This window comes from Argiope bruennichi, chromosome X2 (genome assembly GCF_947563725.1).
Source record: "Argiope bruennichi chromosome X2, qqArgBrue1.1, whole genome shotgun sequence".
NCBI classification, from domain to species: domain Eukaryota; kingdom Metazoa; phylum Arthropoda; class Arachnida; order Araneae; family Araneidae; genus Argiope; species Argiope bruennichi.
This window is the reverse complement of record NC_079163.1, coordinates 130,127,244-130,153,582: the sequence shown is the minus strand read 5'-3', so window position 1 is coordinate 130,153,582 and position 26,339 is coordinate 130,127,244. Positions and strand designations below refer to the sequence as shown.

Here is a 26,339-nt window from a genome sequence, read left to right as displayed (position 1 = left end):
AGAAAAGAAAACGATACATAACCGAAATTTTGTAGAAACTTCTTTTAAGTAGAAATTACTTCAGAAAATTTCCAAAAAAGAAATTATCATGAAGCTTTCAAATATGAGGAGAATTTTTTTCATAAATATAGCTTATTCTAGAGAGAAACTAAGAAAAGGCCATTTATTATTAGCGTATTGTCGCCAAAACTCGCACACAAGAAAATAAAGAATAATGAAGCAACCCTAGTAACTTTTTCGCCTCCGTCTTTCTGGTCTCGTGACTTCCTATTTTCTGCTCTGTGATTGGTCCAAACTTCTTCCGAAGTGAAAGGTAACTCTTTTTATTTCTTTTCAAGTTGTGGTCTCAATTACTTAGGTATACCGTCTTACTGACGTGATCGACATATTTTACTTCGCTGGAAGTATTTTGCTCTAGTCAAATAAAATCATTTAAAAATTTATATATTTCATCAAAATGAGAGAGATTGTTCATATCCAAGCCGGACAGTGTGGCAATCAGATTGGAGCCAAGGTAAAATGTTGAAATATGTTTATTTTCCTTCAATATTAGCTATTTTATGTCAGAGAATGTGAATAGGAAGTTATACTTTTTTAATTAAATCTATCTTGATGTTTGATTGAGTGATAGGAAAAAGTATATATATTTTAAACCAGTGTTTTCAGGCATTTGTAAATGCATTCCATTAATGTTTATAATGCATTTGTATTCGAAATTAAAAATCTATGCTTGTATGTTTTTGCTGCGTATGCATTTAAAAAAATTATATATAATTATCTTTTAACTACCATCTCGGTTTCGCTGCCATATTGTAATTATGGCATCCGCCCTCTGTATCTCGTCATCACTTATTTGAAACGTGTGTTTAATATTCTAAAGAAATAATTCATTTTCGCTAATGAAACGTAATTATAAACGTATTTTTACGAGATTATTAAAGTGCAATGTCTTAAATTAAAAGAAATAGCAATTAATCTTTATTTTTTCTTGTGTAGTACTACCAGTTTTTGGCAATTATCGCTTTACCCATTTCATAACTTGGCAACCAGAAAGATTCTGAAATTAGCCCTTGCCCCCTGTGGGCTTATGCCGAAAAGCATTTCAAGAAATGTCTTTTTAAGTGAATTAGAAAAATGGTTTTTGCAGAATTAAACTACAATATTTACAGGAATCGTCCCCCCCCTTCTTTTAATCAGACACACCCATTTCTCAAATGTTGTAATGGTACAAGTAAAACAACTCAACAAGCGTATGTAGGATGGATAAATTTGAAATAGATATTTTAATATTTCCAACTTTGCACACATTTTAAAAATTTTATAAACCTCAGAATATACCTTATGTAATGCTCATTCAAAATAAATAAATTAAAAAAAAAGCATTAACTTTTTATTATAAAATTACTATACATTTAATGAAAATATTCCGAACATTTTAAAATGTACATGTACATGTATCATGAACAATATGTTATCGATATTCTTTAACACCAAATAATTATATACCGAGAGGTTTTTTTATTTGCCGAATAATTGTTTTTCCTTTGAATTAAGTTTGATTACTTTAAATACTATTATTTTATAGTAGTTTTATAATGGGAGTTAATGTATCATTTAACTATAATAAAAAATGGACACATTTTTTAAAAATATTCTTTGAATGTATTTTTTTAAAAGAAACTATTTCAATTAATTTAAGTAAGCTTGTATAGCAATGGATACATCAAAGAATGTAATTCTACATAAAATTTTAATTTGATTTTTCATAGAATTCTACTTCATAAAATTAGCTGGTAATTCATGTTTCTAGCTTTTTTTTCCTCGTTGCCTTTGGAAGTTTTAACAGCTATACAATATAACAGTTTTGCAATTTTTCCAGTTAAGTTACAAGAATTTCAGAAGATATGTACATGTTCCTATAATGGATATCCATTAAATAAATTGCTTTGCTTTGTATTTAAATACATATTAATTAAATAAATTAATTTGCATCTAAATAAATATTTATTGCTCATGCTTATCTTTAAAAATAAATTCTGAGTATTTTATGTCATGAAAAAATATTTCATCATTTACAGTGTTATTTAAAAAAAAAATTTCTATGAATTTCATTTATAGTTTTGGGAAGTGATTTCTGATGAACACGGAATTGACCCTACTGGTGCATATCATGGCGAATCAGATCTTCAACTTGAAAGAATTGATGTTTATTATAATGAAGCTTCAGGTTAGAGAACAATTATTTCCTAAATTTAGTTTAAATCTCTCAGCATTAAGTTAATTTCTGAGACGGTATGTAAAATAAGTAATAAATATTATTTAAAAAATTTTTTCCTTCTTTCTCTTGCATTCAAATCAGGATTTAAAGAGTTAATTCCAAAAGCTGAGATTTTTTTTTTTTTTTTTTTTTTTTTGCATTTAATGAAATTTTCTATGAGTGAACCAGTATTATATGCTCTGTTTGATTTTCAAAAATGCTTTTTCAATATGCTTATATATAATACTAGAATTTTATAAATATGCAATTAACATAATTTGACTGTTCATTAAAAAAACAATCTTTATATATTAATCATGATTATTTTAAAGAGCTATTAAAACATATTAATTTACAATGCATAAACATGCCTTAAAAGTTTTTTCTGATTTTTTTTTTTTTTTTAAATTCAAAAGTCTATAGAAAATATACTAAGATATTTATTATGCAAATTGTGTGTGATGAGTTACAGGTCATGCATTTAGATTTAAAAATTTATTGTATTATTAACTGATAAAAATGTATAAATTTTAATCTTTGAATACTTCAGATTTACAATTTAATCATTTTCATTTTACTGATTTTAATTTAGAATTGCCTCTTAAATTTTCTGTTTATTTTTTATTATTTGAATCATAAATGAAAGTAGGGGGAAAACCTTGCTGTAGTTAATTTCCCTTATTGATTTGAATATAATGAATAATAATTGAACAGATAAAACCTAAAAATCGTCAAATTGTATTTTAGTCCTTGCTGGGATTGAGAGGTCCTTTTTTAATTGAAATTTTTAAGGATTGGTTCATGACTTATTTCTGTCTTAATACAGCTATCTCGGTGCCTCCCCCCCCTAAATTGATTTCATACTAATAGCTTGATGGCATAAACTTTGATATTTGAAATATTTTTTAAAGCTCAAAATTCCACATATCTTTATATACGTTTGGGTCAAATAATTTTTTTTAATTAAGAAAATGACCATTACAAAGTATTGTGCATTTCTAAAAATCTTCAAAAATATGTAGGTAATATAACTTAATTCTTATTTCATTCATAAAAAAAGGAAGCTACGATTATGATTTTTCATATAAAGATGAGAACTATAAAAATTATGCAGTTTGAATCAGGGGAATATTGTTGAATGCTCATGTTTACCTATATCATGTTATTACTGTGTCCTTTAATACTTTGTCTAAGAATAAAAAAATCTGGTCTTGATTGTTAGGACATAATTTGTTTGTTTTTGATAAACTAATGCTAATGTATTTTTTACTGTCCTGATAAATCTTCTTATCCTAAATGATAGACAGCTTATTTGGACATTTGAATTTAAGAAGACCAGTCTTATTAAAAGCATACATAACACCCATCTTATTCTTATAGATGAACATTCAAAGCATTGATATGTGTTTATGCATTTAGATTCCGCATGGGCATATACTTCATTTCTAGTTTTGTAATTGCATTTAAAATTTTTATCTTCATTTTATACTGATTTGTTTACAAAAAGGGGTACATATACTAAAAGTTTAATGTCTGCAAATAAATTATACCATTTTACACAGTATTTTTTTTCCTTAATTCTGGCCCTAAAATATTTTTTAAAGTTGACTTCTTTGTTAATTTGGAAGAAAAATGTTTTTTCAATTCAGTTATGGAAGACGGTATTACAACAATATTATAAATCATAAATTATTAGTGGTAAAATTTTACTTGTAATTCCTTTTTACGGCATCTTCTCTAAAAAATGGGACCCCTTTAGATTAGATTCATGATCTTTGCTTTAACACTCAACATCCTGTATGTTATGAAGCATGAATTCAAGCATGATAGATTATTTATGAATCAATTTCATTTTTGAAAGGTGAGGAATTTTGTATCTTTTATATCAGAACTGAAATAGCTGGAAAATAGAAACGAAATGTAGATCTTTTTGTCTTTATGATTAATATAGTGCGGATCTTTCGTGCGATTCCAAAGTTTTATGTACTGAGGGGATTAATGTCAGAGGTAAAATTATCTTGTATGTATATATATTCTGCACCATTGAAATAACATGTCTTTTGAGAAAGATATTTCTCAATTCACTACGTAATTCACTACGCAAACTTTTTGCCTTATGTTAGATATAAGGCAAAAAGTTTGCGTAGTGAATTACCTGCGAAAAAGAGAAGGATATTAATAGATTAAATTCTTGGTGTTCTAAATTGGAGCCGCCATTTATCCATGGCAACGAATTATGTTTTGTATTGACTTGTTATTTCTAGTACTTCTTCGCTGTTTTATTGGAAGGTTAAAAAAAATTTAATTTAATGTAAATATTTAAGTAAAGTGAAAGATAGTTTATAGGGTAAATGTCTCTTGAAATTTAAAAATACGGATGAAAATGGCAAAATGATGTTGAAGTAAGACTAGGAAGTTAGAACTCTAAACATGATTTTCTCGTGAATAAATTCCAATAAGATTATGGGAATAATTTTTATTGACGCATCTAACTGTCCTGGTTTTTCTGCAAATATTTTGAGAATTGTTTTCTCCTTTTTATGTTCGTTTTTTTTTTTTTTTTTTTTTTTTTATGCCGTCACAGGTCTGTGCGCATGTGCAAGGTTGGCATTGATTGCTTATTGGCAATTTTCTGTTAACCTTCATAATACGTGGTTTTATCAGATTCTTGATACTATTCGACAAAAATAATTACAAGAACTTTCTGGTAACCTTCATAATACTTGGTTCTATCATATTCTTAGGACTATTCGACAAAAATAATTGCAAGAGCAGCTTTGCTTCAGTTCCGTAGCAAAGAACTTCGAGCTCATCGAGAGCTTATGAAAAATGGCGATACTTTTTGTACAGAAATTTCAAATTGGGGAGATTGGGCAGCGGTATAACGATAAACGGCCATGATGCCTGAACATTTTATTCCCCTATTTTGTGAGCCCCTCCCAGTGAGGGAGGGGCTCTTTACTAGCTATCTAATGTAGTAGCATAATAAAATTCTGTATGAAGTATTTTTTAATATAAATATTTCAATTCTTCTAACTATTTAACATCGATGCATTAGCTGTTGAATGGAAATATACATTGTGGCAGTAATAAACAAAAGCGAAAAGGAAATTAATTCGTAGTAATTATTCAATACTTAGAAAATAGCGTATGAATTAAAATTTCGTGGAATTTTGGTATGAGAAAATGAAAATAAAATTATCAAACATCATGAGAGAAAAAACTTGTTGCAGAGCAAAACAAATTACTTTTCTACGAAACGACCTTCATTATTATCAGTGCCATAATAATTGAAGAAAAATTTAACGGAAAAAGTGAAGTTGAAAAATATTCTACTTTATAAATTTATGATTTGCATAAAAAAAGGCGTGTCATTGATTCTTTTTCTCTGAAGTTCTCTAAAGCAATCGACATTCTGTGTAAATGACTTTGATTTCATTCAAAGAATATTCTCCTTGCAGATCGGAAATCTCGACTAAAAAGAATTAAGATAATGAAATATGCAATTCATTTTCTTGTTTCATCAAAATAATTGAGAAGTAAGAACTCCAGTAATGTTGATAAGTGTAATAAGAATTTCAATGAGGGGGTGGGGTGACTTTCGCCTTGAGCACGCTTTATTACTCCTGGTTGGAAATTTGTCACATGGTGTAACAAAATAGCGCATTATTTTTGTGTAATGATTTGTAGTCACAATTATTAGAATGTGTGTCCTTTTCATAACAGTAAAGTTGAATATAAAAAAAATGTGGAATTATAAGTTTTCCACAAATAGATGAAAGAACCCGCTTATTAAGAATATACATATTTGGAAGAAAATCGTATCTTATTTTTAACCTATGCTCTTTTTTAAAAAAAATATAAACTAGGAATATATTTGATAAAAGGACCTGGTACCCATGTAAATGAATTCTTACTTAACGAAGCACCATTTTAATTTTTAAATTGAGATTTTAAAACAAATTTACTCTTAATAAAAGATCACATTAATCTCTGCTTTTATTGAAATTTTGGTTGTATCAAACCAACTCGTATCCTTTTTTAAATTCAAAGAAAAATTGCTTTATAAATAAGGAATTAGTTGTGCAAATGGTATCAATCCCAAAAGAATTAGATATCAGCTTTAAAAATTATAAATTTTTTCTCTAAATTTTTGGTGTTAATCGGATTATTCAAAGGATGCATTTATTATCAACAACAAATACGTATTTTCCATCTCTCAGTGTTATGCAATTTTTTTCTTATCGTATCAGATCGATAACGGCAAGGTCATTTCGTGTCATATTTCACCTGATTATGAAAAAATTATTAAAAAGTTATTTCATCTTCATCACAAAATTTAGAGCTTGTAAAATTAAGGGTATTTTTAATCTTTGATTATAGCCTTATTTTTATTTTAATCAAATCGTCGTTTTTCTTTCTTTCTTATTAGTCTTTGAATAAGTTTATTTTCTTTTACATATGGAAGTAGTGTTTGTACATTCTTCTGTCCTCTTTATAAAAAAAACTTATTTATGTATTACTTTTTCGATGTGTAGAAGTACACATTACTAATCTTTAAAATATTTGTTTCTTTAATTATTTTTAAGTTTCAGCACTCCCTTAAAATTCAGAAATGAGTGCCCATACATATATTCGAAGCTTTAGAAACCTTTGTGAATTACTCACCTTTTTTTGTTACGTTATCCGCATTCTGAATATTTGCAAATGTGAGCTAAGGTTTTTGGGACATGAGTTGGTATGAGAAACCTCACGAATTATTCCGTATGTGTAGATGAACAGAAGCTTTTGATTTCTGCGAATTTATATTACTTCAGTGTTTGAGAGTTGAATCTACTACTTCAACTAAAGTTATTATTTATTGAAATCTGGTATTCGAAATCCCAATCCTTTACAATTATTCACCATTCAAAAGATCCGCGATCCTTTGTAATTATTCGCTGTAGCTCTGTTACTAGGAATGCGACATTTAGCATTTTTACCTATATTTTAGTTATTCTGAAGTATTCTTCAATTTCTAGAGTTCTTTATTGCCGTATATTGTAACTGAATTTCATCTGTCGTTTAAGCCTCAGAAGCACATAATAATGTGTATCTAAAAGCAAAATCTGACAGAAGTAGTCTTATTTTTCATTTAATAAGCCTGTTACAAATGGTATTTTTTTGTAGGTTTCTTTTGTTCGAAATTGAACAAAAATTCTTACATAAAGATTTGATTTTTTTCTTTTTTTTAGTTTTTAAATTATGAGTCGGGAGAAAGTAGGCTGAAATCCCCACCAATACCCGACTTCATGTACCCAGCTGTTATAGATAAATAGTAGAAAACGATGTCGGGAGTTCTCTTTCTGTTTTTGAGCCTTTCACGCACACAAACATCGCCCTGTATGCAAGTGATCGTGATTTACATACATTCCAGACAGACTAAAATAAACAAATGCCACCTGAAAATTCAAATCTTGATTTTTACTATCTCGATTAGGAAATATGCAAATAAAAATATGGTAATCATTCAAGAATTTGAGCTCGAGAATTGGATGTATCTCCACATTTTAAACCTCCCCAACTGCCTTTTTTTTTTTTTATAAAGAATTATGCGTGCTTGTGATCATAACTCATAAACTGAAATTAAATAAATTTAGCATGATTTTATAACAGTGTAAATTTATATCGGGTTTTCGACCCAACGCGTCAACGTAGCAACTGTCTGTCTATCCATTTGTATATGAAGGCGATAACTCAAAACTGCAACAAGCTAGATGAATGCTAGCATATGATCTTAACACTTAAATTGTAGACAAGAATCGAATGTTAGATCTAATCAGTCAAAGTGTTCGAAATCCATACTCTTTTCAATATACTGCAAAGCCCTCCCATATCCCTCTTAAGCGGCCATATTGTGGAAAGTCGAAGGTGGGCTCTCCCCTGATTCATGTTATAACAAATATCTCTTGATTTTTTTTTTTTTTTTTTTTGCAAGTTTGAATAGCAGTGAGTGAAATTCAGGAAACAATAAGTCGCACATTTAAGATCACTCATGCCAATTTCTTCAACCATCCTTTTTAGGGCTGTCTTCTTGATCTCACCCCACTAACTTCACTCCAATCCCCTAGTGAACACCTTGCTAAAATGCACTGTAAATTCCCACCACCACTTCCACGAAATTAAGAGAATAATAAGAATTATAAAATTTTTTAAAAATCGCTTATATTATGTATTTTAGGCTTTCTTATCCAAAAAATGATAGTTATGTAGGCGCATCCCGCCACCACCACGTGTCAAAAAAAAGTGAGTAGTCAATCTTAACAGAGGAGAAGTTGTCGGAAGGTTTTCCATAACCGCTGATGGTACAATCTCTAGATTCAGAATTATGGTAATTTTTAAAGATTATGTTAGTTATATTAATTTTGTTATTTATTTTAAATTTTTAAATAAATAACAAAAATTCATACACATTATTTTGGCTTTCTTTAATTTAAAAAAAAATTCTCATCATAATGACATAATTTTTACTCTTTCATAAATCTAATAATTACACGTTATTCTTAATTCCGCAGCCAAAATTTATCTATTATTAAATTCTTCACTGCTGGTTTTATTGCTCTAAAGTGGGGTGACTTGAAACAAGATATTTTATTTTTCTGGGAGTAATAAGTCAGCATTTAAAAACTAATTATTAATTTGCTGTAAGGCTGTGAGAAACGCATGATTTTGTTTTATTTGAAGGGAGCTATAATTTTTAAGAATGCTATTTAATTTTTACGCTTAGTTGAAAAGTCATTGTTTTACGATACGCAGGCATGCGTGTCTTATTCGAAAATTGAGTTCAGACTGAGAAAGTAACAAATGAATGAATAATATAATATTTGCAATTCAAACACGGATCGTTATTTGAACCCTGCGTTTTTTTAACCTCTTTAGTTATATGGAAAGAGAAAAAAAAAGTGCGTAGGTTAGATTTTTAGAGCATGACTCTTGCCCGAAATTCGATTTTGGTTCTTGACTGGTACGCACGGTTTGGAAAATTTGACCTGGCGTTATCAATCCGAGCCTCCCCCCCCCTTTTTTTTTCTTTCCCAGTCTCTTTCTTCCGCTATTTTCTGATGTGTGTGTTGGTACTTCTTTAATAGCGGCTAATTGTTTCAATATTTTTGTAGGTTTGTGCTTATTATTATGTTTCTGTATTTGTTATTTTGTTTACCTCCGATTTATTATAATCGCTAATTTGCATTCATTTGCAAATTGCTACTAGTCGCACCTTAAGCTTTCTGATTTTGTGAAGCGGATTAAAATGTTTGACATATAAATAGAAAAGAATTAAAAATCAAATTTCTTTCTACAAAAGCTGATTATAATTTTTTAGATTTGAAGGGAGAAATAAGGAAACATTTAATAAAAAGAAATGGGAAAAATGAAATATAATCCGACTAAGATGATTTGCTTTTATTCTTAAAAAAACAACACTCAGTATGCAAAATGGATCCATTTACATACATATTTTTTATGGAGGTTTTCTATAAAATATTAACCGCTGTATATGACCGGAATTTGTTTTTTGTGCAAAAATTTCTTGGCGAGCCTCTACTTTTGGATATCTTAATTGGCTTCCCTTCAAAAGTTTCTTTGACCTTTTGACATGTTGGCTGCCACTGGCGTCATTTGACTAACGCCAGCTAATCACACCACCAATTTAATTAGACGACCCCCTTACCTTCTATAGTTAAGAAATAGTCAAAAAGGATCATTGTTGCATCTTCCTCTTTATTTTCCTTCAAGTCAAGAAGAAGAGAAAGTAGCTTTTAAACTTTTTGAAGACGTCTTTCAGCATTTCAGTCCATCTAATATTCAGACTTTTTGAGACGCTTATTAGCGGGATTCAGTTCTATTAATTTTTAAAATAGTGGCTTCTTCAATGACTTTCAATCCCAATGGCAAAACAACACGGCTAGGAGGGAAAGAAAGCACTAATCTAGGGATGCCGTGGTGACAGATTAATAATATGATTCTACTTCAAAAAAAAAAAAAGACGAGGAGGGGCAAAGAATGTGACCTGGGCGCCACTTACTACCAGTGGCGGCTTGTCAATTTTGAATAGAGCAGTGCTATACAAGATACTCAAACAAAAAAAATATTTTAACTTTAATTAATCCAAAAGTCCAAAATTTTTAGACTCAATGTCTTATTTTAAATTTCTTTATTTTAGCAGTATTAAAATTAGTAGGTTTCATCATCCATTTAATCTGCTCCGATTTATTTAACGCTGGAGCCAGCCCTGTTTTACCAATATGATCCAACATATTCTTACTTATCTTTATGCAGAACAGTAATCTTTATAAATAACTTATTTATAAGATGAGCTAATACATAATATATCGTGAGCAGGGATTATTGTGAATTTATTAAAGAAAATGAATCCAAGGAAGGGGGGAAAACCCTATCTAGATAAGTAAAAAAAATAATCCAATAAAACCATTTTCTCCTATTTTTTAAATCATTTGGGTACGCTTCACTAAAAAAATTGCTCGAATTTTCATGTAATTTTCAATTGCAATTGTAAGATAGTTCTTACGCGCTCGCTTGAAAACAGTTGAAATGAGAAGTTTTTCACAATTAAATCTCGCTTTTAGGATGCTCTAAATTTTTTAATCAACTAATCTTTATTAAATTTTTTTCAACAAAATGTCGACAAATATTTCCAATAAAAAATAAATGTTGAAATTATTGTATGTAGCTCTGCGTCTTGCTTGCAACCAATAATTAACTTCCTTTTTTACATCTGTGACAAAAAAAAAAAAAAAAAAAAAAATGTTGCATTCCGTTAATAAAAACTGATGAGATGTTACTACTTAACTTTGAAATTAGTTATTTAATTTAAATTGATGGGGCTCGATGGTATTAAAATAACTACCATCTGCAATTTTATTTATAAAAAATTTAACTATGGAATATTGTAAGCTTTTTTTTCTTACAATATATAGTGAAAGTTGTTATTTTGTTTGAAACACTTTGATTTGTACTTGATAATTTCTGTCTCTATTCTTTAGTAGTTTAATCAAGTTAAGTTGCGCACGGATCATATCATTATTATTTTCCATCACTGTCGTTATCATTACCATAACAAGTGAAATGGTAGCTGAAGCGTATTATTTTTTAGCTCTTCCATCATATTTGGCTCAGAAAAGTGACACATACACTCCAACGTTTTGTCACCATTGCACCCCCTAAAATTGGCGACCAGGCATCTACAGCCCTCCCCGTCACTACTCTACTACTAATATCATGCTTTTCTTTAATTTGAAATTGTAAAAATTATCGGATTTCTTTAGTATCGCCTTGTCCATATATATTTTCGAGTTGCTAACGAAATGAAATGATGAAAACTGAGTAAGGAATAGGCTTAGTAGGTATTAAGCAGAATATAAATCATAATCATTAATAACTATATATTAAAATAAAACAAATGCTTCAGATTTCTTTCAAATACTGAGTAGGTAAATACAAAAGCACATATTCTTTGTTCAGGGATTAAAATAGATTAATTTCAATGTTTTAAAGGAAAATAAAAGCAGCTGTTACAATCTCTCAATATTTTTGTTTTAGGTGGGAAATATGTCCCAAGAGCTTTGCTCGTTGATCTTGAACCTGGAACTATGGATTCTGTGAGATCTGGACCATTTGGGCAACTCTTCAGACCAGATAACTTTATTTTTGGTAAGTTCCTCAACTTCTCAAACAAGTAAATCAGCTTATTTACTTTTGATTTATCAGTACTCTCTTTTTATATCGTTATCAAAAGTGCATAGTTGTTGAATATTTTTTTCTTTTACTATATAGAACTTAATGCAGCATATAATTCTAAATAGATATTTTGTTCCTAATTTTTTGGTTATTTTTATTCTTTTTATGCGGATAAATCTTAAAATCTTTGGAAAAAATAAAATTCGCTTTGGTACAAGTATTTTTGATAAAATGATTTCGGTAGTATTGAGAGGGTGTATAAAACTTAACAGACTTAGAAGATACTTCAAGGCTAAAACGATGCATTTATATTACTTTAAATAAGGCAAAGATGACCCAAAAGAATATGCTGCAGATCCTATTCATCCTTTTTATACCTTTGAATACTTTCATGTCTTTAGTCTTGTTGAAATTAACTGAGCATCAATCAATAATGAGCATGTGTATTCATCGATTTATTACTTATTTTTTAATTCCAAAATGATTTTATCAGGTCAAAGTGGAGCTGGAAATAATTGGGCTAAAGGACATTATACAGAAGGCGCTGAACTTGTTGACAGCGTTATGGATGTCGTCAGAAAAGAATCAGAAGGATGCGACTGCCTGCAAGGATTCCAGCTTACTCATTCTCTTGGTGGAGGTACTGGTTCTGGTATGGGTACTCTGCTGATTTCAAAAATCAGAGAGGAGTATCCCGATCGTATAATGACCACATTCTCTGTCGTTCCATCTCCTAAAGTAAGTTTAGGTTTAAATTCTGGAATTGCAGATACAGAGTTATGTTATAATCTAAAATTTAATTTAGTTCTATTTAAATATTGATGTATTCTAACTTTTTATATTCTAATCAGGCTTATTTTGTTTTAGGTTTCAGACACTGTGGTAGAACCTTACAATGCCACTCTTTCTGTACATCAATTGGTTGAAAATACAGATGAAACTTTTTGTATTGATAATGAAGCATTATACGACATCTGTTTCAGAACTCTTAAGTTAACCTCACCATCTTATGGAGATCTAAATCACTTAGTATCTGCCACAATGTCTGGTGTTACAACTTGCTTAAGATTTCCTGGACAACTAAATGCCGATTTGAGAAAATTAGCTGTGAATATGGTTCCATTCCCTCGTTTGCACTTTTTTATGCCTGGCTTTGCACCTCTTACTTCGAGAGGAAGTCAGCAATATAGAGCCTTGTCAGTTCCTGAACTTACTCAACAGGTATGTTGATTTGCATATAGCGAAGTGTCTGGAAGTAATGGTGTTTTTGTAAATTGAATTTTGTATGAGGAGGGTAAAAACATTTCCCATTACTTTAGGAAACCAGTTTCCTTACTTATTATTAATACAAATAATTGTTTAAAAAGTTTTAATTTATCCTCATTAAAATTATATAAATTGATGACTGCTTCATTTTCTTAATGATATTCTAAGCATCTTTATTTTCTGTACAAGAGGTAAAAATACTGTTTCATCTTCTTATTCCCTCACTATTTTAATTTTTTTACGTTCAATTTTATTGTATTATATTTATTTGTTATAGATTAATTTTGTAAGTAAATTTATTTTTCAGATGTTCGATGCAAAAAATATGATGGCTGCTTGTGATCCCAGACATGGTAGGTATCTAACAGTTGCAGCCATGTTTAGAGGTCGTATGAGCATGAAAGAAGTAGATGAGCAAATGTTGAATGTTCAGAATAAGAACAGTAGGTAAGTGCAGTCATGTTATTTCTTTATTTGGATAAAATGGGTAAATATCTGCATGGAAACAATGATAATATTAAAGAGTTTTAATTTCTGTGAGTAAATTTTTAGACTGTAATCTTCCCCGAATAATAAAAATGCCGCTTTGAATCCATTTTTTTTCTTTTATGTTATTTTCTTTCTTCAATAATCAAAATTGTCGAAATAACACCAAAGAAATATTAAAATTGCTATTTTCAGTGTAAACTCAAAAGGATATGAAAATATAAGTTTCTGCTCTCATACTTCATAAACCGCCCATCAGTCGTCCTCATTGGTTTATAAAATGTAAATGGCGCCTGGGACATCTATACTTCCATTATCCAATAGTTTGTACATTATTGACATCCCATTCCAAACGTCATGGCATTGAGCTCAAATTCTTGTCATGAAAGAATTCTTTTTGCTGAAAGTGATTAATGTTGTGATGGATTGTCAAGAAAGTACACAATGAGAAGCAACTCTATTTCCAAAATAGATGTTAATCATTTTAGGAGTAGTTTAACATTAGCCAGACTTCTTTGAAACTGTAAATATTTTTTTTAATAAAATGAGATCAGAAATTTCAGAGCAGCAAGAGTAGAGTAGGGAAACTAAAAATAAAATTAAAACTATTTCTCTTAATTTTTTTTTCTTTTTAATCAGAGGAAATAAGCCTTTGCTGTTTATGGTTAAATACAATCTGGATGAGTCTTTGACAAAAAGTTAACTAATGTTCACTGTTCCGCACCAACGATTACCCTCCATTATATTAATCTTCCTTTAGAGTATATCACTTTTAAAGACCGGCCTGAATTTGTTTATCCTTTAAGTGTTGTGCGTCGTTTTAAAGCATTTGTTGGATACGTTTTGTAACACATTTTGCGCTTGTCGCATGAAAGTGGATCCTTTCTATAATACATAGATAGCAGATACAATGCAAAATGTGTCAATATAAAATGAAAAAAAAAAAAATTAAACTGAAGTCTTATATTCATATTTAAGTAAACTTGGATCTGTTTGTAATGCAACTTATTATGTTTTCACTTCCTTTGTTAGTTACTTTGTTGAATGGATCCCCAACAATGTGAAAATTGCTGTGTGTGATATTCCACCAAGAGGATTAAAGATGTCCGCAACCTTCGTTGGTAATTCAACTGCCATACAAGAAATATTTAAAAGAATATCCGAACAGTTTACAGGTAGTTAAAAAAATTTTTTAGAACTATTTTTGAATGAATGTTTGAAGAAATAGGAGAGTTTAGGAGAAGTTTAGGAGATAGATCTTTAAACTATATCTGGCTGCTTTAAAGGGATTTGCAAATAATAGCGAAAATTCATTGTATGCTTGGGAAATGTGTAATATTCTTGCTTTTGCATTTATATAAGTATTCTTTTATATTATATGATTATATTTTAAGATTTTAAATTCGAATATTGTATAAATGCAACGTGCATACAAATTTAGATCTTCATCTGGCTTAAAGTGTTACATCGTTTCATGAAAAGTATTTTTCTTTAATTTTTTGTTTTTATGTTGCTTGAATACTTTTAGATTATATTTGTACTATATTTTTTATTTTATTTATTTCATAAAGTAAATCTTAATTTTTTCATTTTCTCCCATCTATTTTTATTCATTTAACAGTAATGTTTATTATAAATTATATAAATTTATTTTCAGCTATGTTCCGCAGAAAGGCTTTCTTGCATTGGTACACAGGTGAAGGTATGGATGAAATGGAATTTACAGAGGCTGAGTCTAATATGAACGATTTAGTGTCGGAATATCAGCAGTACCAAGAAGCTACTGCTGATGATGAAGCTGAATTTGAAAATGAAGAAGAACCTATCGATGAACAAAATTAAAATCGTTACATTTGTATTTTGAAATGTGTATTATTGTTCCATTGAGAATTATTTAAGAATAAATTTTCAAGAAAAAAATCGTCGCACTTATTTTAATTATGTTTTTTAAGGATTTATAATATTAATAAACAGTGTATTAAAACTCATGAGAAATTGTCAATTTTTGATCTACTACTTTTTTTATTTTTATGAAATAGAGCTGCCCTTAAAATATGTGTCTATTTTATGTTTCAGTGTTATTCATTCTTCTTTAATTTGGTAAATGTAAAAAAAAAAGACTTCACCTAAATTTTTTTTTCTAAGCAGAATTGCAGATCAAAATTAAATGATTTTCTCAAATTATTATAACTAATGTTAGGTATACTCTTAAATTTATTTCTTCTTGATATATCCATGCATACGTTTGCACAACGTTTGTAAGGCAATATATCTATTCATGATTATATAACATAAAGCGTTTTAATTGTTTCATTATTTACTATTATATTATTGAATTAACAAGAAATTCACTATCGTATGCTTTTTTTTTTTTTTTGTTACTGCTTCGTTTATTAGCTGTTTAATTTCGTTGCATATATACATAAAGAAATAAGACTGGCAAATGAAATAGAGTGGACTCGTATATAACGCAACGAAAAAATTGTGAATTATACAAGGAAATAGACAATTACGTATAACGGAGATTAATTTAACATGGTGATAGTTTAGAAAAGCATATTTTTATAAAATATTGAGAGAGATAAAGAGGAAAGCGTCAGTTTTTTTAAAAGTAATATCTTGAGAGATTACATAAATTCGCCCAATAATGTTTGTACCATATTGCATTATCGGTTTCCTGTTATATGGAATGTAGTCTCCTCCACTTGTACAAGAGTCCGCTGCATTAATCAATAATAAACAATAAATGTAGAATTTCACTCTTATTTCATAAGTTTTGAGGGAATGCTTTAAATCCAATAAATGCGGGGGGGGGGGTTGTTTAATGTAAATTGACTTAATTACGCTCTCAAATTTATCGTGAACTTACATGGGCTGTTTAAAACATATTTGCATTTTGCTTCATTTTTTTCAGCAAATTAAAAAACACATTGCGGAATCCTTTAACTGTCACTTTACGACATTATTTGGTAATATACAAATGACAATGTCATTTCAACTAAATGGTTTGATAAACACAATTGCTGATGTTCACCTTTGCAATTAAATAAAACGATGTAAATTTTCATTCTTTGCTATCCCGAGAGAATAATACTCATTTGAAAAATTTAAAGAAAATACTTTTTATACTCTGTTTCACCCTAACTTGGCAGTAGTGTATATTCTAGGCATGTCGAATCACAGTCGCTGTGAGGGGAATTGGGTTACTTTAAACTATAAAGTTACTAGAAATGCAGATCGCTGGCGGAACTTTATCTCGCAAATTTTTCGCCAAATAGTAAATATTTATTAACTTTATTATATTATCATTTTAAACCAGAGAATTAATTTTTTCCTTATTTTCATTATTTTTTTTCAATATTATTGATGCATTATTTTAATAAATCATTAAAGTTATTTCATTTCGTTTCTCAAAAGAAAACCCTAAATCTTTCAATATTCTGTAAAGCTTAGTTCGGTTAATGTTTTTAGAAAAGATATCTGTATCATCGTTCACATCTTTTAAAACTTTATCTATTGCTGGGATCTCATTTCTACGAATAAATGCATGGATTTTTCGTCAGATACAGGATAATGTAAAATCATCATTTTTTCATCATCATATTTACTTTTTCATAAGATGACCTGAATGTTTACCTACTGAGCCAGGTTGCTTCTTTCCAGGGGTACTTAAAGGACTGGATGCCATTATTTCTGTTTTCATGTTGCACTTTTTGTTGATTTCACTCGTCTTAAAGATGTGCAAAGCGTATTCGGTGATAACACTTTTTCTTTTTCAGACATTTTAGAAGTGAATAGAAATGACGAATCGAATAAATATTCAACAATCAAAACTAATAACTACTAATGTGATTAATAGTATCAAAAATATCAGCTGATAAAAAAGCGAGAATAAGAAAGTACGAAAGATGATAATGGTTGGGAACTAAATGAAGCTGAGTTGGCTGAGACGTAAAAGAAAAGCGCGCCAAATATTTGACCTTGAAGACCGGTTCTAGCCAAAGTGGAATTCATTATGTCAATCGTTTCGTTTTATTCGTTCGCTTTATTTACAAAATACTTAACAGATAAACACTTCTAACTTGAGAATATTTTTAAATACATACTGATAAAAAAAGGATTTCCGTAATTTATGATATTATTTGATAAATTTCTGAGCATTTTAACTATTTTAAATTTGGAATTGATGGGGAACTCTTTTCCAACGCGGAGACTCACATTTTCTGCCTTTTACAATACTGCCAAGTTAGGGTGAAACAGAGTATAACAAGATTAACTTTTAAAAAGTCCACTGACCGTAGAACCCAGAAACAACAGAATTATTAAAAATCTTAATCATGTTGTTTATTTCTTTATTAAGATATTATAAAATTCATCGTTTTTCAAGGATAAATTAATAACAGTAGAATTTAAAGAATAGTTTCAAGTTTTGCATTTACCGTTTTAAAAATCTATTACATGATTAATATTGGGACTAGATTTATACCTAGTTTTGCTGTATCAGTACAAGTTGATATTTTATTGTACATGATACAGCTAGTAACCAATCCCTGTCTCATCTTTACGCATCAATCACTATTCATTAATTTATATTAGTTTTAAAGACATCTATCCAAATTACTCATTGCATATAGCTTTGGTTATTAATTATAATTTTGTGCCTCGTTTTTTCAAACAACATTAAAAAGTAAACGTCTATTAAATTTGAGACTGATATCAAGAGGTTAGTTCTTTTTTTGTTAGTATCTCGTCATAAATTTAGATTTTAAAATATAAGTATTTCCTTTTTAAGTATATTTTGTAACTCCTTGTATCCTGAAAAATCTATTAATGCTCCACATTTAATTCCTTTTTGTGCGTGTTCAATCTGTCTTACTAATAATAATTCTGTCTGTTACTAATAATAATTCCGTCTGTTACTAATAATAATTTGTGTTTAAGGCAAAATACATTTATTTATTCCTAGAAAATCTTATCAATCTTATATAAATAAACATTGCAAGGAAAGATTTTAAAAATGCTTTAGAAATACTTTTGTTTCAAGTAATAATGTATATTAATAGTTTAAAAAAATGTGTACAAATTGCATCGCCTAGGCAAAACAGTGAACTAGTGTTAGGTGATGCCCGATACAAAGTATCAGGTTGATACAGTATCGCCTACCGAAAACAAACGAGATTGAGGAGATTGCATATCTGTATCAATCAAATCCGATAACTGATACCGACTTACTGATAATTTTGATTTATATCAATTTTGTGTGCCTGATATAAAGTATGTTTTTGATACAGTATCACCCAATCGTATTCAATAACGTTTTAACAATACTGTTATATAGAAGTCGATATTAAATTAACAATATTATGTTGTTCAGTACACATATCGCCATGATAAAAAAATTAGCAATAATCCGGGAAGTTGATGGGTCACCGACATTATTTCATTATTATAATATAGCGTAAAGCATCCAAGATAGCTGAAAACCAAATGGAATCAATTCATGCTGACGAGATACACATTAAATGCACTCCGGCAATTTAAATTTATTATCCAGTTACGTAAGATAACAGGCAGGTTGATGTTAGGTGCATTTATCGGGGGACTGTGATGTCACGTGAATTAACTCCACCTTAATTCAAGCCATAAATATTTAAGTTGTTAACAAAATATTCATATTTGTATGCAGTGATTATTAGTTCTACCAACGCCCTTTTTTTTTGGAGCAACATAAGGATTATTTTGCGACGAACATTGTAATTTTGAAAACTGGTCAGATGACAAGCACAAAACCTGAACCAGTTCCTTCTCTCAAACTGCCTCGCTTCACCAGCGGGAGGGCATTTGATTCTTTACGTCAGATTTATTTCCGCCATGCCAAGCATGTATAGCAAATCTTCGACCGAATCGAGTTTTATGGATGTATCCTCTAATCTTGAAGCTTTCAGCTTATGCCCAGACCACAATTGGCACTTTTCATTGGTACAAAATGCCTTACAATATTATTAGGATATATTCGCCATATCATTCAATATTCAGACGCGGAGATACTGTACAGTATCTTTTGATTTATGCGATACTGCACAGAAAGAGTCGATTTCATACTCTGCATGCATTTAAAATCACAAAAATAATTTATTTGGAGAGCTTTGCCCTCAGACTTTGCATTATGAATTACTCTCAAGCTACTTTTTATTAAATACATACATAAAAAGGTATCAGTAACGGCAAGGATACATTAATAGAAGGATGGAGACAGGAAACTAGAACTATCAGATTTGAAAGAAACGGATAACTTATTAATTTTACTGATGAAACCGGATGTGACATACACAGTTTCATAGCGCAAAAGGGATGAATAAAAACTTTTCAGGAAGCTGTTCCTTTTATAAGTTTGTACATAAAACAAGCGTTTTTTCTGTTGAAATCACACGAGTTATTTTGAAATGATGAGATATTATTATTTTATTGTACGGTTGAAGATCATATAATAGAAATAGCATAAGTCTCATAAATAAAAAAAGTTTTAATTCTTGACAAAGTTTTGCTAAAAAAAATGTAGCTGATAGTTTTCACGTTTAAACAATATATATATATATATATATACAGTGGCTCAAAAAATTGAGAGTACACCTGGCTTTTACTTCATAAATCCAACTTTCCCACACAGCGCGTGAAGAGGCAAAATACCGTTGATGAGGCAAATTCTTTTATAAAATCTCCCTGTGTTTCTCCCCTGCCTTCTCCGCGCGTGTAACGAAAATCCCTATCGAAATCTCTTAAAATATTAGCACTATGAAGAAATGTTTTCCCTATCAAAATCATAGGTTATATAAGATCAGGGATAAAATGTCCAAGAGCTTTTTCCTCATTCCTTTTCTGTGTCGTTCTGTGTGCTCATCGCTTGTACATATGCCTGCTTCTTCAAAATGAAATAAAACGTCGTCACGAAATTAAAAGTATCTTCACTGTCTTCAAACTGCATTCTGCTTCACATAAATAAATGTTACATACTAAAGAGCCGACAGGATTCGAAATCCGTTACATATATATGCAATGATATTTTAAACTCTTAATTTAAGCCAAATAAATTTCCAAAACTATATCTTAATTTAGCCCATAGTAACTTCATTTTAAAATATTCTCTAATTTCGAGATGCAATTCCACTTTCGGTTTAATTAATTCCTCTGTAAAACTAATGCGCCATCAGTACGTATCAAATGAAAGTGATACTTCATTTGATACGTTGTCCTTGTCAAAGGTCATTCCATCGGCACGTGGCCGGAAATCCTATGTTATATAAGACTAATGATCATTTGTTTGGCCCTTTATGCCTTCTGCTTTTGTGCCGCGCTGCGCCTTCTTGTATATAATCGTTTGCCTCCCTAGAGAGAATAAAACGGAACTAAAAATACTAAGTCTCTTCACTGCTTCGAACCTGCAATTTACTACTTAAACCAAATATATATATTGTTACGAATCTGTGATGCGGCTTCCCAGCATAGTTGGTTCCATAGAAGGTCCCAGAGCTGTGCGACCATTTGGCGACTTTAGCGCCAAAACAGATTATACCCGAAACACGGAGATACGCCTCGAACGTTCCTGCTTGGTTGAAAGGATTCTAGCCCCACCTCCTAAGACCTATAAAAGGAGCTGCAGCTGCCGGGGAGTGGTGGTGAATTGAGTAGTAGTCGAGAGTCGTCGGAATTGACGGGGAAGAACGAGTCTTCCAGAGAAAGTAGTCGTGGAGCAGTGGAGTCGAAAAGTAGTCGGGATCGACAGTAAAGAACTGGCCTTCCAGATATAAGCGGAGTAGCGACGGAGTGAAGCTAGTGCTGAACTAAGCTGTGCGCTACTGTCTGCAGTAGGGACTTGTGTATGCTGCTGTTTATGCCGTTATATGTTGCTGTTGTTGCTGCACGTCTTGGTTGAAGATAATCGTCTTCTGTGCTGTATATAGTTGTCGTCTTTGTGCTGTCCTGTGTGTCTTCGTGTAAATAAACGTCGTTGTTTTATTTTCTACTGCCGCCTGGTGATTGAGCGTTCTTCACACCATATAACTTCCACTATCCAAACGAACCCCGGAAATTTCGTAACAATATATATATATATATATATATATATATAAGCAACACACAATTTTAATAGTACTTCTCTTACTTTTATAAATTAATTTTTTTTTTGAAAGTTTAAAATTAATTTCTGAAAGTTATGTGAATTCCCAACTGTAGCAAAAGGAAGGAATATTATATATATATATATAAATTTAAAAAAAACATCTCAGAAATTATAATGAACTATCTTGATTCTATTTCCGAAACTTTAATGCCGCCATCTAGCGACATTTATCACACCTACACCTGTATTTAGATTTTTTTTCTTCTTTTGCTTATTCAAGATGTTTATTAATTTAGAATTCCAGAACAGTAAATGCATTTCGGATGGCATTGTTTTAATATAAGTATTGGAGAAAATTGTACAAATTCTCAAAATTAGGATTTCATAAAATTTCTATAATTAATGTCTCTCGAAAAGATTGAGGGATAGAATTATTTCACTGCGATCATTGCGATGGTTTTTCTAATTAAATCTAGCCCTTTGTTTTAAACATCATCCAAATCATTCAAAGACTTTCCATAAATATTCTGAGCTGTGGTCAGAAGTGGCGTTAGGGCTCGCCTGATAGATGATCGTGGTCTATCTGACATGAGAAGGCGGAAGGGGGGGGGCGACTTGCTACAGGGAGGGAGGAATGCAATGTTAACCAAATTTTCACTACATTTTTATTTATCCATCATAGCTTTGCGACTGGTAATGCTCTCTATAAGCGTGTTAGAATAGCAAAAGTGTCTCACTAAAAGTTTTACTTATTTTAGGGAAAATTTTACATTAACCCAATGCTCTTTTGTTTTCGAAATGTAATTTATAGCCAAATACACACACTATTGTCTCTCTCTACCAGTTATAAAACAGTGATAAGACAGCACAACGCTCTCGAAAAATGGATTTCAGGTACAAACACTAAGTTAACATCAAACAACGTCATCACGGCGTTAATGCTCTAATTAAAAAGTTCGCTCCTTCTGTATACAACTCGTAGCTTAATGTTAAGCGTCACCCCCAAATTTTACAACCCTTTCTTCAGAAAATTTTCTTTGACTTTTTTAGTCTTGTCATAGAAAGATTTCTCCGTCTTGAAAGAAAAAAAATATTCAGGGATTTAAACTCTATTTGGATCCCAAATTCGAAACTATTCAGTAATTCATGGAAATAATTACTAATAAATACAGTATATATCTTTTCAATGTTTATGCTAAATCAAAACTTCACTTATTTAAACTAATATTTGCAACAACAGTATGGATGTGTGTATACTTAATATATTTTCTTGTACATTAGCATACAATTTCTTAGTGCTGTAAGTAAGTAGTAAGATTTCATAACTGCGCCACCAAAAGAATTTACATTTAATATGCCAATACCATACGGCCGCTTAAAATTAATTAATATTTCAAATATTCTCGATTCACTCAAAGGATCAGATAAAAAAACTTACACGCAAATAACGAAATAGTTCACTCATTTTCAGCTGTCATATAGTAATTCAAGTTCAAGCATTTCAAGCTGTCATCGCTAGTAATCTATAGACCAAAATGCAAACTCTGTTTTTTTTTGTTTTTTTCTTTATACAAAGTAACTTGAAAGAAAAAATTGCTATGTATTTGAAAATTGGCTAGATGTGTGTACTGAAGAGGTGGCATTAAATGTCCGTTTTCTTCGTTCTATACCTTGTTATGAGATTCAGAGAATAAATAGAAAAGAAAAATAAAATATACGGAGATAAAAATGAAACATTTTATTCACATACTTAACAGCAATGCATACATATAAATTTTATAAAAATATATCACCCTAACATGAACTTTAGCACACTTGAATTCCCATGAGAACCATACAAAGGTGAACATTGAATAATAAAACCACAGTTAAAACATTTTGCACAAGGTGCACAGTTAAAATTTAAAGTCATATTTAGAAGTGCAAATGAAGACCCACTTTTGTTTTCCCCTCTCATTTCAACTTACTTTACAATAAGAATAACCCCTGTTTACTAAATCCACAATTACAAATGCAATATCTAAAGCCAAATAAATATTATTTGCTAGAAATTAATGTGAAATTGTCAGTATGGAATGTTGTGCTCTGAATATGCATAACTTAACAAGATTACAAGAAGGCATGAAAAATGAAGGACATTAGTGTTTTTCGATAAACTAAAATGATCTAAATAAGAATTACAATACAATCAGAAAAAAGTAATTAAAACAAAGCTAAATTCCAAACATGCAAACAAATACAGTATATTCTTTAATAATGATAGACAATCATTACTCATATATCATATACTTAGAATAAATAGAATATCATATACTTAAGATAAATAGAATAAAATACATTTTATAATAAAAAAAGCTATAACGTTAGAAATGAATAAATTAAAAATAAAATTAAAAGTATTTACTTTAAATAAGGAATGTTTTTAAAGGCTTAAGCTCCGTATGCAATTTGTTTCATAATAAAATTTTAGAAAAACTAAACAACATACCAAGTTTCTTTTTTTATAATTTACAAGAATATAATTTATTTAAAATCAAAAACCCTTGTGCAAAGCTTTGCTTTTTGCAAAATTAAACAACGTAAGAAATAAAGTCCTGTCTTTTGGGTACAAGAAAAACACATGGCTAGTGGGTGATGATCGACAGGATTCTGAAACACTTTCCAAACCACTTGATGAGCTTTCGGTTGAACTTGAAATTTCTTCCCGATTCTTCTTTATATATTCCGCGACTCTATCCAGAACATCCCCAGATTCCTAAAGAAAAACATAAGAAAACTAGAGTCTTCATAATAACTCAGTATTTCAGAGACAAAACTGTTCTATCTATAGCAGGAATTTAGCGAATAGCAAGGAATAATGCTACACACTACATTATGTATTAAATGTTTGATTGAATATAAATAATTTAATTTGTTATTTAAAACACCAACTTCTTAATACAGCACCTTATAACATGGCGAATGACTTCCCGCGCTTCTTAATTATGAATATTTTCTAAAGCAGATTAAAATACTTGCTTTCTTATTTTTTAAAATCATTATGAAGCATATAATTTATGTCCCAAAATCAGCACTGAATTAGAAGTGACTTTCAGAAGAATTAAAATTTATTTATTAAATAATTATGCACGTTATTATATGTCTTCATTAAATAATAAATACCACAAGGTTAAAAATAGAATAAAAAGTTCTTTAGTATTGTATGATAAACGCTATGTGGAACAGTTGTTTTCATTTAAACATAAACTCTTTTACTTAAAACATTAAAGTATCAATATACTTGTATCTTATGAACATTTTATCTCAAACAAAACACTTAATAATACCATGCTTGAAAATTGACTAAGTCTTAATTTAAAAAAAAAAAAAAGAATAAGACGCAAATATATTATGTTTCTCCAAAATAATACTAAGCCATAAGCATCTCTATGAATCTTAACTCGCATTTTTTTTTTCTAACATTACAACGAAGTTATTAGAGAAAGAAAAATTATGCTCAAACAGCACAATTTCAATGATTTTGAAATCTTTGAGAATACGTTTTTAACTATTTAAAGGACTTTAAATGAATATAGTTACTTACCGAATACAACTGTTTGCGAAAAGCAGAAGTAGGAACAACGACTAGAGTACTTTGATCACTATCAGATTTATTGCATCTTATTTCTGTCAAGGCAAACGTACGTTGAAGTGAAACTTCATCTTCAGCTAAAATGCATAGTGCCTAAAAAGTAAAAGCGAAATATAAGATTTTGCCTCTTAATACATATTTATTAATGTGAGGCAAAAAGTAGCACAGGAGATAATAAGGATAGGCATTATGGAAACTTTATTGGCATATTTAATATTTTGATATGAGCATAAATAATATTTTCAAAGCAACAAACTCAGTATCCATTCGAGTAAGATTAATCGCTATACAGTAGTAGTACTTGATACATGTTTTAGTTATGATGATTTATTTCTAATTTTGTTCTTTTATAATTTTTTAATCTTTTTTTAAACTACCTATTGTACTCATATAATATAAAACAAAATAGATAGTTGTTATCTTATGATACTTCTCTCAGTATTTTACCAATTTATTGATTTATAAATTGTAAAATTTCAGATATTTCAGTTTGAAACTTATTTATACATTCTGAAACATTATTTAGCCGACTTAAAGCTTTAAGAATAATAAGAAAAAGATGGAAAATAATTATGTTTACATTCCTAAATCATTACGTTATTTTATTTAATACAAAATTATGCATAACTTCCAGTCGATCAAAATAAAAGGCAAATTTCACCATTTTAAACATGCACATACAAAGCATTTAAAAATAAATACCTCATACAACTTTAATCATTTGAAGTAAAAACATGTTCATTGAAGTACATCAAATAATTAAACATTCCTGTTCAGTGGCGTAGGATCCGGGGCAGAGCGGGAATGCTCGGATGTCATAGAGACAAAACATTATTATGTTACTGTTT

General features: G+C 29.8%; 2 protein-coding genes across 2 annotated transcripts in view; one reads left to right on the top strand and one right to left on the bottom strand.

Moving 5' to 3' along the window:
* The first annotated feature begins 323 nt into the window (after nucleotides 1-323).
* LOC129960435 (tubulin beta chain-like) lies at nucleotides 324-15,732 on the top strand. The gene is made up of 8 exons (XM_056073865.1): nucleotides 324-514; nucleotides 2,119-2,227; nucleotides 11,855-11,965; nucleotides 12,486-12,730; nucleotides 12,860-13,213; nucleotides 13,566-13,705; nucleotides 14,777-14,919; nucleotides 15,402-15,732. The coding sequence occupies exons 1-8, from the start codon at nucleotides 458-460 to the stop codon at nucleotides 15,584-15,586; spliced, it is 1,344 nt and encodes a 447-aa protein (XP_055929840.1). The 5' UTR covers nucleotides 324-457; the 3' UTR covers nucleotides 15,587-15,732.
* Nucleotides 15,733-23,583: 7,851 nt separating this feature from the next.
* Nucleotides 23,584-26,339, bottom strand: part of LOC129959988 (intermembrane lipid transfer protein VPS13B-like) — a 200,936-nt gene continuing 198,180 nt past the window's right edge. Inside the window, exons 50-51 of the mRNA XM_056072952.1 lie at nucleotides 25,444-25,584; nucleotides 23,584-24,615 (exon numbers count right to left, since the gene is read on the bottom strand). Coding sequence (XP_055928927.1) covers nucleotides 24,394-24,615; nucleotides 25,444-25,584 — 363 coding nt within the window. The 3' untranslated portion in view covers nucleotides 23,584-24,393. The remainder of the gene's footprint in view (nucleotides 24,616-25,443; nucleotides 25,585-26,339) is intronic.